At 38.0% G+C, this 15,087-nt stretch overlaps 1 protein-coding gene across 38 annotated transcripts in view; it reads right to left on the bottom strand.

Moving 5' to 3' along the window:
• Window positions 1-15,087, bottom strand: part of DNAI7 (dynein axonemal intermediate chain 7) — a 93,190-nt gene that overhangs the window by 50,212 nt on the left and 27,891 nt on the right. For all 38 annotated transcript variants that reach the window (XR_014803704.1, XR_014803708.1, XR_014803701.1 and 35 more), the window contains 3 exons: window positions 11,924-12,070; window positions 8,739-8,842; window positions 6,290-6,599 (listed from right to left, as the gene is read on the bottom strand). Coding sequence is in view for 16 of the 38 variants with exons in the window: in XM_084956536.1 (XP_084812662.1) it covers window positions 6,290-6,599; window positions 8,739-8,842; window positions 11,924-12,070 (561 nt within the window). In the remaining 22 variants the exon portion in view is untranslated. The remainder of the gene's footprint in view (window positions 1-6,289; window positions 6,600-8,738; window positions 8,843-11,923; window positions 12,071-15,087) is intronic.

Below are 15,087 nucleotides of genomic sequence, written 5' to 3'. Positions count from 1 at the left end.
AATGAAAAGGCAACCTACCAAATGTGGAAAATATTTGCAAATCAAATATCTGACAAGGGGTTAATATCCAAAATACATAAAGAACTCACACCACTCAAAAACAAAAAAAAAAAAAACTATAGCATTCCAAGAGAAAAAAAATGGGCAAAGGGTCTGAATAGACATTTTTCAAAAGAAGACATATGGATGGCCAAAGGCACATGAAACGGTGCTCAGCATCACTAGTCATCAGGGAAATGCCAATCAAACCACAGTAAAATATCACCTGTTAGAACAGTTATTATCAAAAAGGTAAGAAATAAGTGCTGTTAAAAAAAAAAAAAAAAGAAGTGCTGGCAAGAATGTGGAGAAAAAGGAATCCATTTGCACTGTTGATGGGAATGCAAACTGGTGCAACCACTATGGAAAACATTATGGAAATGAAAAATAAAACTACTGTATGATCTAGAAATTCCACTTTTGAGTATTTAACTGAAGGAAACAAAAACACCAACTCAAAATGCACCATGTTCACTGCAGCACTGTTCACAATAGGCAAGACCTAGAAACAATGTTAAGAGTTCATCAATGGATGAACAGATAAAGAATATGCGATATATACACACAATGGAAAAAAACCCAGCATTAAAAATAAGGAAATCCTGCTATTGGTGACAACAGGGATGGACCCTGAAGGCGTCATGCTAAATGAAATAAGTCAGACAGAGAAAGACAAATACCACATCATTTTGCTTTTATGTGTAATCTAGAAAAAAATGAACTCAGATACAAAGAACAGATTGGTTGTTGCCAGAGGTCAAAGATGAGTATGGGCAAAATGGGTGAAGGTGGCCAAAAAGTACAGACTTCTGGTTATAAATAAATAAACCCTTGAGATGAAACGTACAACATGGTGACTATAGTTAATAATACTGTATTTCCCATTTGAGGGTTGGTGAAAGAGATCTTAAAAGTTCTCATCACAAGAAAAGAATTGTAGCTATGTGTGGTGTTAACTAGACTTATGATGGAAATTATTTCACAGCATATAGAAATGCCAGATCATTGTGTTGTACACCTGAAACTAATAATAATGCCATATATCAAGAATATCTCAAGAAAAAGATTTTTAATTAAAAAAGTATATAAAACCTGGAGTTCCCGTCGTGGCGCAGTGGTTAACAAATCTGACTAGGAACCAGAAGGTTGCGGGTTCGATCCCTGCCCTTGCTCAGCGGGTTAACGATCTGGCGTTGCCGTGAGCTGTGGTGTAGGTCGCAGACGCGGCTCGGATCCCAAGTTGCCGTGGCTCTGGTGTAGGCCAGTGGCTACAGCTCCGATTGGACCCCCAGCCTGGGAACCTCCATATGCCGCGAGAGCGGCCCAAGAAATGGTAAAAAGACAAAAAAAAAAAAAAGTATATAAAACCTATATCATTATTCTGAGTGGCTACTACTTGACTGAATATTATACAATTAACTTAATCTGTGAACTATATTTGCTACTATAAAACTTCAATGAATACTGCAGCACATTCATTTTTATTTACTTGTCCTATTATTTCATAATAATAAATCACTAAAATTAAAATCACTAATAGGTATATTTACACGGTGCCAAATTTCCCTTGAGTACAAATTTTACACTTCTAACAACAGTACGTAAAAATATCTGCAAAGCCCTCACACTCAGTCTGATGAGAACTGATACAATGTTGGTTCTAATTTGATTGATTATAGTTATCTTTTCGTATTTTTATTGGCTAGTTGTGTTTCTCTTCTCATCTGTTTACTCAAGTTCTTTTCCTAATTTTATATTTGGAAATTGTCTTCTTACCAATTTGTATGAGTTCTTCACATGAGGATACTAACCGTTTGTTTTATATGTTTAAATATTCTTCTCAATATATCATTTTTCAACTTTTTTTTTCTTTTTAGGGCTGCACTTGTGGCATATGGAAGTTCCCAGGCTAGGGGTCCAATTGGAGCTGCAGCTGCAGGCCTATGCCACAGCCACACCAAATCTGATCTGTGACCTATGCCTCAGCTTGCGACAATGAAGGATTCTTAACCCACTTGGGGAGGCCAGGGATCAAACCTGTATCCTCATGTAGGTTCTTAACTTGCTGAGCCACAATGGGAACTCCTCGCCTTTTTTTTTTTATAATGAGGTTTATATGGCTATATTTGAATCTATATTCTCCTTTTCTCATGTATATATTTTTTCTGTCTTTTGAGGGCCACACCTGCAGCATGTGGAAGTTAGGCCAGGGGTCAAATTGGAGCTGCATTTGCCAGCCTAAGCCACAGCCACAGCCACAGCCACACAGGATACAAGCCACGTATGCTCCATATACCACAGCTCATGGCAACAATGGATCATTAACCCACTGAACCAGGCCAGAGAATGAACCTGCATCCTCATGGATCCTCATTGGGTTTGTTACCACTGAACCATCATGGGAACTCAGTGTATGGTTTTGATTTTGATGAACTGATAAGAAAGACTTTATAAAAGTGATAAAATAACTTCCCTACCTTCTCTTAAAATACTTTTATTATTTTATGAGTTTTGATTAGTTTTTTATATTTAAACCTTTGATCTGTTTTTTCTTAGTCTATAGATTGAAGTATGAATGGAAATTTATTTCGAATCTTAGCTAGCCATTTCAGTGCCAATTATTATCTTAAACTCATCCTTTCCCTTCCTGAGTTCTAGAACTTCTTTTTTTTATTTAGCTTCTGGATCTCCTACTTCTTTCCATCAGTTATTTTACTTTTTTCCTCCATAAATTCCATCAAATTATCTTGTCCCCCTCTTTTGAGTTGCTCTCTTTATAAATTTTTGCCCCCTGCAGGCCACTCGCACTTAGAGAAAGGTGTTCTATACTGTTCAGAATTAGTGGCTAGTGTGGGCCCAGCTGACTCTTGTTTTGACCCGGGAGCTCTCCTTTCCTCACCAGCTTCACATGGCAAGACGTTCCGAGTTGGGAGATTCCTATGCAGTTACTGCTCTCCCCCGGCCCCCGACAAGCCTCCTTCAGCACAGGAGATGCTTGTCCCACCTGCCTCAGTCCACTTAAAACTGCTATGGGATGCTTCTGCTTCTGTGGAAATCATACATACTTCAGCATTCCTTATATTAACTTTTCAGAGTTTTAAAAGGGTAATAGAGTTCACGTGCATAAGCATAAGCAGTTACACACATGCTTGTTTGGTGTGATGAGAGGACCGGTTTCTGGAAACAGGGATGCCAACTAAATCAATGTCAGTTTCTTCTTCTGGGCAATTTCCTCTTTTTCAATCCCCTGATAACAAGTTCCACCTCACAGCTTCCTCCATCTCCCACTCACACAACTCTTGGTCAAGCTTCCCAGGCTGTGGAAGTTTCATACGGTGAAACTATTTCTGCCATATTACTAATTGTCTTCTGATTTTTACTCTGGGTTACCTAGACTATTTACTTGAAAACAACCTCAATATTCCATAAACACACATCACCATAGAGTAGAATCCTTTTTCTTGATGTGCTTTTGTGACATTTGTGGCATTATCATCATCATTGCTCTACCTTTAGTCATCATTATAAATAGGAATGGTTCAATAAAGCATTAAAGAATAATAGAAAAAAAAGATATAGTTAAACATTTCGGTAAGGGCCATTCAAACTGAGGAAAACTTAGTCTGAGCTCATTGGATGAGGGTAAAGGAAATGACTTCTTACTCCAATAGATGACCAGGCCTTGAAAAATATATATAACTGCACTATTACAGTGAATTCATAAGCTTATACTTTTAATATTTTTAAATGGTTCTATATACAGAACTGTACTAAATCATCACTGCATGAGCCTGCTTTAACTGAAATATATATGCATAAAGAAGAATTGCTTTAGCCATCTAAATTCAGTATTTCAGGAGTTCCTATTGTGGCGCAGCGGAAACCAATCTGAGTAGGAACCATGAGGTTGTGGGTTTGATCCCTGGCCTTTCTCAGTGGGTTGAGGATCCAGAGTTGCCATGAGCTGTGGTGTAGGTCACAGAGGTGGGTCGGATCTGGCGTTGCTGGGGCTGTGGTGTAGGCCAGCAGCCATAGCTCCGATTTGACCCCTAACCTGGGAACCTCTATATGCCATGGGTGTGGGCCCAAAAAGCAAAAAAAATTGAAAAATAAAAATAAAAAATAAATTCAATATTTCAAACTATATGCCTTCTAATTATTATTTCATAATTTTAAAATTAATAATGCAAAATTCTTGGGTAAACAGTTGATGGGTTTTTCATAAAATATGATCAAGGAACTCGAAGAAGGAGTTCCCGTCATGGCGCAGTGGTTAACGAATCCGACTGGGAACCATGAGGTTGCGGGTTCGGTCCCTGCCCTTGCTCAGTGGGTTGACGATCCGGCGTTGCCGTGAGCTGTGGTGTAGGCTGCAGACGCGGCTCGGATCCCGCATTGCTGTGGCTCTGGTGTAGGCCGGTGGCTACAGCTCTGATTCAACCCCCAGCCTGGGAACCTCCATATGCCGCGGGAGGGGCCCAAGAAATAGCAACAACAACAACAAAAAGACAAAAGACAAAAAAAAAAAAAAAAAAAAAAAAAAAAAGGAACTCGAAGAAGAGGAGCCAGCTAATATTTTTACCAGATCAAGACCATTTTCAGATACTCTTTTCAAACAACAATTCTGATACCTTTTTATTTGTTCTTTATTTTCATGAACTTTTAATCACAAATCCTACCAAATTTTATGGTAAGTTTGTGTCTTCATTTTGTTTTTTTACAGTACATTTAAATAATGTGATATCCCACTTACTCATTCTTTATCCCCCCTCACCTTAGAAATCGGTGTGTCACTTCCACTCACACCTTATTAGCTAAAGCAAGTCTCATGGTCACACCTAATTTCAAGGGGGCAAGGATTGCAATCTTCCCATATGTCCAGGAAAGGAAAGAAACCCAGAAATACCGTTGAACTCTAGTAAAGCTACTATGCTACCTAGGAGGTAAAAGGAAATTTTATATTTTAAAAGCTACCAGATTGCTCAAAAAACATTTATTTAAAAAGTGACCAATTTTAAAAGAACAAATTCCTTATTTCCCACCTCTCTAAAATATCAGCTATGTACAGGTTTCTGGCCACTCCTCCCCCATGCCATTTTAATTTTTACATAGTTGTAATCATATTTTAAATACTATTTTTGTACTGACCACCACACATTACCCACTTTTTATATTGCTATAGAATCATTAATTTAAAAAAATTTATTGGAATATAGTTGACTTGCAATGTTGCATGAGTTTCAGGTGTTCAGCAAAGTTAACTGGTTATATATACACACACACATATACTCATTCTTTTTTTTTTTTTTTTAGGATGGGAATAACATATACACACTACTATATAAAATAGGTTATTAACAAGAACCTACGTTATAGCTCAGAGAAATCTATACAATAGTTTGTAATAACCTACATGGGGAAAAAAAAGAATGGATATACACAATCATTATAATTTTTGATTCTGGTGTAATCAAATGGAATTTTTAATTAAATATCTTCTTAGAATATCTAATAATACTTATTCTGATTTTCAAAATTGTATTCAATTTAATTCTTAACCCTTAACTTGGTTAAAGAAAATAAACCGAAAATTGATACACTTCATATCTTAAGCACTTGTAGGAAAACCTGGTTCTTCCTAAAAGGCAAATTGTCTATGGCCAAACAAAACAGCTGCTCAGTTCTGAGAACATATTACTAATTACAAAGAGACAATTTATTCCGTCCTAATAAGTAAGTAGATTGAAAATCTGGAAATAGAAAAAAAAAGAACAGAAACTAATATAATATGATTATTAAATTGCTCAAGTAATATATTATTATATCTGAAGATGTCAAGTTTTAAGACAGGAGTGCAGTGGTTGAAAAAAAATCAACTTTTACTTCATAAAATTCTTTCTCACAAAAGCTGAGTAAGAGTAATGTAAAATAATCCTTCAGTTTGTGAAAGTATTTACTGTGAGTTTGAAATATAATAAATACACAAAAAGGAAATTGTTTCAAAGCTTTTTGGGGTGTTAACCTAAAATAAAAATGTGTAGTTCCCTGTGCTCAACTTTAGGGTATTGAAGTAACAGGCTCAACCATGAACAGAAAACAGAAAAGAAAAAACTACACATTCAAAACTGAGCCACTGGCAAGAAGTGGCTTTCAGTTTCTAGTTGTTCAGGAAAAAATCTTGAGAACACTTCAAGGAAATCTAATAAAATTTGTTACATGAAGAAAAAAAAGTACATTTAATGTATCCTACCTTTTGTTCTTCAGGGTCCCCTGGTTCCTCAACTTTTGTTTCTTCCTCATGAACTGAGTTAGACTCATTTTCTTGTTGTTTACTCTCTTCTTGGAGAACTTTGCTGACTGCTGCTTCTATACCCTTGGCTTCATCTTTGACTAAATGAGTCACCGTGGAAGTGGGTTCTTGCGATGCTGCTGGAGCAGGGCCCAGGGGTGTGACATGATCATAATGAGTGTGGAGGAGTCGTAGAGCAATGTCAGATGTTGCTAATATCCTTGGGATTTCAAAGCCAACTTGTGTCTCAGAGAATGTGACACTTTTGTACCTGTTAATTTAACAAAAAGGTTGAGGCTCGAGGAAATTCTAGGTCTGTTGTGAATTATACCTAAGCAGTGTTTTTCTCCACTTCAGTTTTGTTTGTTTGATTGTTTAGGGCCACACCCGTAGCATACAGAGGTTCCCAGGCTAGGGCTCAAATCAGATTCACTCCAGTTTGGCCACAGTTTTGCGTCCCGACCCATACTTACTTTCTTTGCAGCATTTGGACCCAGTTGCTGATATTATCTTTCTCAAAATCATCTTGGGATCCATGACTCCATGCTTGTCTCCTCCTCCCCTGGCAGCTCTTTGTTTCCTTGTATGGCCTCCTTCCCAACCATCCCTTAAACGTTGATATTACTCAGCTGTCCATTCTAGGCCCTCTTTTCTTCTCCCTCTACATACTCTCCTGGATGTTATTATTTCCATGGCTTCAACTATTCTTTACATCATCAAGAGTTTTTAATCTGAGTTGTATGTTTCCTAGGGGACAAGGCATCCCCGAACGAATTTTAAAAGGTCCAAAAATGCTCTGACATATGTGTGAGCATATGTAAGAACTTAAAGTTCATAAGAGTCTATGACTCCCCAAATGTTAAGAACTATTGAGTATGCTAATGACTCTTCTAAATATGTCAACTCAGATTTCTCTCAATGCCTTTAGACAGTTGTACTTTGATGTCTCATAGGTCCTTTAAGTTCAACAAGCCCAACACCAAACTCATCATTCCAACCACCCCCCCACCATGACTATCACAGTAAAACAAAACTTGTTCTGCCTCCACTAATTCTTTACCTTAGTAAAAGATACCACGTAATTCTCTTCTTAAACCTGGGTGGTTAATACAGAGCTATTCAGGAGTTCCTATCATGGCTCAGTGGTAACAAACCCGACTAGGATCCATGAGGACATAGGTTTGATCCCTGGCCTCACTCAGTGGGTTAAGAATCTGGTATTGCTGTGAGCTGTGGTGGTGGTCACAGACAGGGCTCAGATCCCACATTGTGTGGCTGTGGCATAGGCTGGCAGCTGTAGCTCCCCCTTGACCCCTAGCCTGGGAACTTCCATATGCCACACCTGTGGCCATAAAAATTAAAAAAAATACAGAGCTATTCATTCATTTTCCTTTCATACTCTTAAAATTATAGATTAATTTTCTTCACTTTTCTCTATGGAACATATTTTACAATGGAAGAGGTTATATTAATATGCTGACTCTGATCAGATTTAAACCACTGAGTGTTCTGTAGCAAACAGAACTTGGAAAGTATTTTGTTCCTTCCTTTTACTAGATATCGAAAATAAAATCCTCCAAATTTTCTCATTGTCATATGACTAATCTTTTCAGAGCTAAGATGAGAACTTTTATTCTAGTCATTTTTCCCTAAAACTCACTGCCATGCTGAATTAATTTGAAGTGTTTGAGATTAAAGCAGCAACCAAGTGATCATGAATTTATCATTATCTCTACCACTTCTTAGAATGGTATTACTTTGTTGAAAATAATTGGGGAAACGTCATTTAAATATCTAAAAAATAATAAATATTTAAGTTTTATTTTTGAAAGTATTATTTTTGAAAAAAATTCACAAAGAAATTTTGTTAAAGCTTCAGATTACCATGTTGAAAGCACCTACCTACCACTTCTACTCTTGGGTGGGGAGGAAGGTTAAGTGGGTGAAAAGAAGAGGTTTTAGTTTATATAGATGTTTAGTGTGTATTTGTAATAGACACCACATTATGATTTTTACATGTATTAACTTTTAATCCTCAGCCCAATCCTATTAAGCGTTATAATCATCATTTTACTGTTCATAAAATGAAGCATAACAAGGCTAAGTAACTTGCCTAAGATAGATAGCAGTTCTATGAGTCAAAGCCTAGTTGGCTGACCTCCTAACATGAGGTTTTTTGTTTTGTTTTTTTTTGGCCACACCCATGGCATGCGGAAGTTCCTGGGCCAGGGATAAAACCCCTGCCAGAGCAGTGACCCAAGCCACAGCAGTGACAACAATGGATCCTTAACCTGCTGAGCCACCAGGGAACACCATAACAAGGGTTTTAAAAGTATGCCATGCTGTAACGCCTGGTCGTTTCAATGCAACCCTAATGTCTCCAGACCCACAGCATCACCCATGGGAATACCTTGGATTCTTCTTGAGGTTTGCCCATACATATAGAGTAACATTTTCATCTCGAATGACTTTTTCCATATTTCCGCTATCCACGTCTGCTAAAGTACTTGCTTGCTGTAAAAGAAAAATAAAACATTATATAAGATTAGAGACCTCAAGGAGTTCCTGTTGCAGTGCAGTGGTTAAAAAATCAACTAGTATCCATGAGGATGCGAGTTTGATCCTTGGCTTTGCTCAGTGGTTTAAGGATCCAGCGTTGCCGCAAGCTGTGGTGTGGGTCTCAGACGCACTCAGATCCCCAGTTGCTGTGGCTGTGGTGTAGGCCAGCAGCTTTAGCTCCAGTATGACCCCTAGCCTGGGAACCTCCACATCCTGCAGGTGGGGCCATGAAGAAAAAAAAAAAAAAAGATTATTAGCCTCACAAATTATGCAAGTTATGTAAATTATTTCACCACTTGGATTCCCTTCAATACTTAAAAAGAGGAGTTCCCGTCGTGGCGCAGTGGTTAACGAATCCGACTAGGAACCAAGAGGTTGCAGGTTCGGTCCCTGCCCTTGCTCAGTGGGTTAACGATCCAGCAGACGTGGCTCGGATCCTGCGATGCTGTGGCTCTGGTATAGGCTGGTGGCTACAGCTCCGATTCGACCCCTAGCCTGGGAACCTCCATATGCCGTGAGAGTGGCTCAAGAAAAAGGCAAAAAGACAAAAAAAAAAAAAAAAAAAAAAAAAAAAAACTTAAAAGTAATTTGGATAAAAATAAGGTTCAATCAAATTAACATGGAATTTTTTTTAATTCTTTAAAACTTTTTAAAAAATGTTATTGAAGTAGAATTGATTTATAATGCATTAATTTCTGCTGTATGGCAAAGTGACTCAGTTATACATACATATGTTCTTGTTCATATTCTTTTCCATTTTGGTTTATCACAGGAAATTGAATATAGTTCCCTATGCTCTACAGTAGGACCTTGTTGTTTATCGGTCCTATACACACTAGTTTGCATCTGCTAATCCCAAACTCCCAATCCTTCCCTCCCTCTATGACATTAACTTTTTGAAGTCTCCAGGATGTTGCCTTGTAGAATTTTTCCAAATTGTGGATGTATCTTGTTTCCCCATAGTTTAACTTGCTCCTCTATCCTCTTTATTTTTTTATTGTTTTGTCTTTTGTCTTTCTAACGCCGAACTCATGACATATGGAGGTTCCCAGGCTAGGGGTCGAATTGGAGCTACACGCTGCTGGCCTACACCACAGCTCACAGCAATGCCGGATCCTTAACCTACTGAGAGAGGCCAGCACTTGAACCCGCAACCTTATGGTCCCTAGTCTGATTCCTTTCCACTGCACCACGGTGGGAACTCCGACCCTCTTTATTTTTGTACACTGGAGTTAGGATTAGGTAGGTTTAAACAGATTAGATGAACCATTTTTGGCAGGAAGTCACCATATGTAACGTGTTCTTCATATTACATCAAGGAATATTATGTCCCACTATTGAACGTGGGCTTGATCACTTGCTTAAGGAGGTGGCAACCTATTCCTTCCCATTGCAGAATGTATTTTTCCAGTCAGTAAGTAATCTGTGGTCTAATACTTTTTGCTATAAGAATAATTTGTTCCTTAAACTTTTCACCTAATTATTTAAAGTCATTGATGACCTTTATCAATTATTACACTAGGGATTGAAAAATGGTGATTTTCTTACTGATCATTCCTTCCATATTCATCAGATGAATTATTTTGTAAAGAACTGTTCTCTCTCTTTCCCACCCCATTTCCCTCTTCCTTTTTGGAGTATCACTATAGACTCGTCGATTTTTATTTCTTCAATGTGCTGTAATCAACTATAGTCATTATTCTTTCTGATATTCAAATTATCCCCAACTAGGCCAGTGAGAGCTTCTTGAAGCTAGTCCTGTCCCTTTAATGATGACTACACTAGTCTTTGAGTATTTACTCTCTTTCCAGTAAAAGATAATTCAAACTTAGAGTTCCCATTGTGGTGCAGTGGAAACAAATCCGACTACTAACCATGAGGTTTCGGGTTCCATCCCTGGCCCTGCTTAGTGGGTTAAGGATCTGGCATTGTGGTGAGCTGTGGTGTAGGTCGCAGATGTGGCTCAGATCTGGTGTTTCTGTGGCTGTAGTGTAGGCCTGGGAACCTCCATATGCTGCGGGTGTGGCCCTAAAAGCAAAAAAAAAAAAAAAAAAAAAAGATAATTCAAACTCTTCTTTCGCTAACCTCATCTTTCACTTTCCCTGCCCCAAACCTGAATCAGCCATTTACCACAATTAGACCTGGTTCCTTTTTGTGGAATAAAAAGTAATCTGGTTCACACTGATATTTCCACTACAAATTTAACATTACGGTATTTTTTTTTCTAATCTTGTTTTCTTCCATATCATGTATCTTTTATTTCTTCAAATAAAAGTCTTGATTATTAATAATTATAATACATTTCCTTACTGGCTTTTTTTTTACAATATAAATAATTGCAGATTATAAAATGAATGTTACTGCTAACAATAAACTTAGGGTGATGTTTAAGTCTTCTTTGCATTTCTTTTTGTAATTAGAAAATATTCCATCAAGGCCTTAAAGCTGTGTTCCAGACAAAAAAAAAAAAAAATGAAAAAACCAAGAGACAAAATAGCCAAAAGCAAGGTGTGACCTTAGATTGTTTTCAGATTTAAAAAACATAAACAGTTATATAAGATAGTTATGAAATATTAGGGGAAATTTATATATGGACTATATATTGGAATATGTTACGGAATTATTATTAATTTTCCTAGGTATAATAATGGCACTATGATTATTTGGATATTCTCATCAGTGCAAAGACATCTGGGAAAAAGAGAAAGACTACCAATAATTGTAATTTTGTGTCAACTGATGTACCTAGAGTGATAGCTAATACATAAGGCTTTATGAATTTATTTTTATAATGGTCCTAGTAAACCTTAGCAGGTCTAAGAATAAAAAAATCCCAGACTTCAGCTATACTGATAATGTTTTCCTTTAAGATAAAATATTTACAGTCGTTAAATCTGGATAAATACAGGTGCCTTATTCTACCATTTCTATAGACTTAATTCTTTAAAAAATACTGGATTTTTAAAATTATATAACATAAAATTTTAATGTTTACAAAAGTTATTAACAACATATAAAGCAAAATACTGCACTTACTCTGAGAAGTAGTTCTGTGGCCATGTTGAATTTAAGATGAAGGAGCTCCTGCAGTTCTAGAATTGATCCTTGGTACTGTATTATATTTTTCTCTTGCAAATCATATGGTGGAGTTTCCAATAAAATTAGCTTTAATTTCCCAATTAACTATAAAGTATAAATAAAAACATAAAGTCAAAGATTTACTAAAAAGTGAAACGGGGGATGTTTTATCACTTTTGAATTGAGGAATACACCACCAGTAAAACATATAACAATACTTTCCTATATTTATTATACTATTTAAGATCTTAGAAAAATTAATTCCTTTATAAGAATTCTCCATATGATCCAGCAATCCCACTCCTGTGCATATATCTGGACAAAAACATCATTCAAAAAGATACATGCAGAGTTCCCATTGTGGTGCAGCGGAAACTAGGAACCATGAGGTTGCGGGTTTGATTCCTGGCCTCACTCAGTGGGTTATGGATCTGGTGTTGCCATAAACCATAGTGTAAGTTGCAGACAAGGCCCAAATCCTCTCTTGCTGTGGCTATGGCTGTGGCACAGGCTGGCAGCTGTAGCTCTGATTCTACCCCTAGCCTGGGAACTTCCATATGCTGCAGGTGCGGCCCTAAAAAGCAGAAAAAAAAAAAAAGATATATGCACTCATATGTTCTTAGCAGCGCTATTCACAATAGTCAAGACATGGAAACAACCTAAATGCCCATCAGCAGATGAATGGATTAAGAAGATGTGGCACATATACATGATGGAATACTACTCAGCCATAAAAAATTAAATAATGCCATTTATGGCAACATGGATGCAACTAGAGATTCTCATACTAAGTGAAGAAGGTCAAAAAGAGAAAGAAAAATAATCTATGATTTTACTTAGATGTGGAATCTAAAATACGGCACAAATGAACCTATCTACAAAACAGAAACAGGCCCACAGACATGGAGAACAGACTTGAGGTCGTTAAGGGAAGGGGAGAGAGTGGGATGGACTGGGGGTTTGGGGTTAGTAGGTGTAAACAATTACATTTACAATGGATAAGCAATGAGGTCCTGCTGTACAATACAGGGAACTGTATCCAGTCTCTGTGATAGAACATGATGGAAGATAATATGAGAAAAAGAATGTATATATATGTATGACTTGGTCACTTTGCTTTACAGTAGAAATTGACACAACATTGTAAATCGACTATACTCTCATAAATTTCTTTAAAAAAAAAAAATTCTCCACTGTGTGTAACAAAACTCTCATTAGCAAGCCATTAGAGGTGGCACAGCTTGTCATTACCTAAGACTGTGGGACAACAGAAACAATATGATGACAATGAGGAGAGTGGGGGAAAAAAAGGAAGAGGAAGAGGAGGAGCAGAGTAACATGAACTGAAGGCTTACTATGTGCCAGGAGCTGTTCCAAATGTATTTTATGTTTTAATCCATTCACTACTCATCACAACTCTATGGCCCGTAGAATCAATTTACTGCGCCTATTTCATAGATGAAGAAATTGAGGTGATCTGGTTCCACCAGTAAGGAGCTTAGAAGATGTCACTCCATTTCAACAAGTGAGTCTTTTAGTAAGCCTGTGCCTTGGGACAGTGAACTTCACAAGTGTCTTTAATTTCTCTTATCCCCTCTAAGGTGGGTGGGGATGACAGGAGTCAGCTGGAGTTGGGTATTTCCTTTCCCCCAGGTGAGTGGCTCTGATAAAATTCTGGCAGGTTAGACCCTGGTTAACTAATTTCCCCTGGGATCAAGGCTTGTTAAGAAGAACAGCATGCTCTGACATATTTCAAATGGTTCCTTTTCCCCTTCCTCCTGCTGGAAACACTGGGAAATTTCCCTTTCATTTTTATTGTGGGAACCTGGTTGAGCTCCTACAGGTGAGTCTCAGGATACTGTGGGCTCTCAGCCTCCAATGATGGCATCCTCCCGAAGTTAACTCTCAAGAGTTGTCCACGATGAACCCCCAGCAATATATCATTTAGAGTTCAGGTTTTCCTACCTGGAACTGGTAGGAAAAACCTGATTCATAAGAGGGGAGGAAACAGTAAATCCCTGTCCCCAAGATTGGAGAGACCTACCGGTGAATATAGGGAGTTGGTTTATTGAGGTCAGGGTAGACAACTTTTTTTTTTTTTTTTTTTTTTTGCTTTTTTGCTTTTTAGGGCCACACCCAAGGCATATGGAGGTTCCCAGGCTAGGGGTTGAGTTGGAGCTGCAGCTGACAGCCTACACCACAGCCACAGCCATGCTAGATCTGAGCTGTGTCTGTGACCTATACCACAGCTCACAGCAATGCTGGATCCTTAACCCACTGAGCGGGGCCAGGTATAGAACCCACCTCATGGTTCCTAGTTGGATTTGTTTCCACTGTGCCATAACAGGAACTACCGGCCGACTCTTGAGAGTCGTTAAAAACTCCATAAGGATTCAGTCATGGGAGGCTGAGAGCCCACAGTATTCTGAGACTCACCTGCAGGAATTCAACCAGGTTCCCACAAGAAAATTTAGGGGGAAATTCCTTAGCGCTTCCAGCAGGAGAGGAAAAGAAACCATTTGAAATATATCAGAGCAGGCTCTTCTTCTTAACAAGGCTTGATCCCAGGGGAAATTAATTAACTAGAGCCTAACCTGCTGGAATTTTATCAGAGCCTAACTCACCTGGGGGAAAGGAAATACTCAACTCCAGCTGGCTCTAGTCATTCCCTCTGGTCTAAGAGGGGATAAGAGAAATTAAAGACACTTGTGAAGTTCACTGTCCTGAGGCACAGGCTTATAAGACTCAGCCCTAATTGCAGGACTACAGAACTCTTCCCCTCCCCCACCCTTCCTTGCCACCACATTACTTACAGTCTTATTTATAGCAGTTCCTTTTATCTAGTACCTCATGTCTGACTATCAAGAAAAAAATTACAAGGCGAAGCCAAAGGCAAAAACCACGATTTGAAGAGACAGAGCAAGTATCAGAACCAGACATGGCAGGGATGTTATAACTATCAGATCAGGAATTTAAAACACCTGTGATTAATATGCTACCGGATCTAATGGATAAACTAGACAGCAGCCAAGAATAGATGGGCAATATAAAGCAGAGAGATGGGAAATCTTAAGAAAGAACAAAAAGAAAAGCTAGAGATCATAAATACTGCAACTGAAAAG

This window comes from Sus scrofa, chromosome 5, assembly GCF_054392235.1.
Source record: "Sus scrofa isolate SSC_HxYL_T2T_F1_AM1 chromosome 5, Sscrofa_HxYL_maternal_Yorkshire_Landrace_v2.0, whole genome shotgun sequence".
In the NCBI taxonomy this organism is placed as follows: Eukaryota; Metazoa; Chordata; class Mammalia; order Artiodactyla; family Suidae; genus Sus; species Sus scrofa.
Note: the sequence above shows the minus strand (reverse complement) of the source record. Positions and strands in the feature narration are given on the sequence as shown.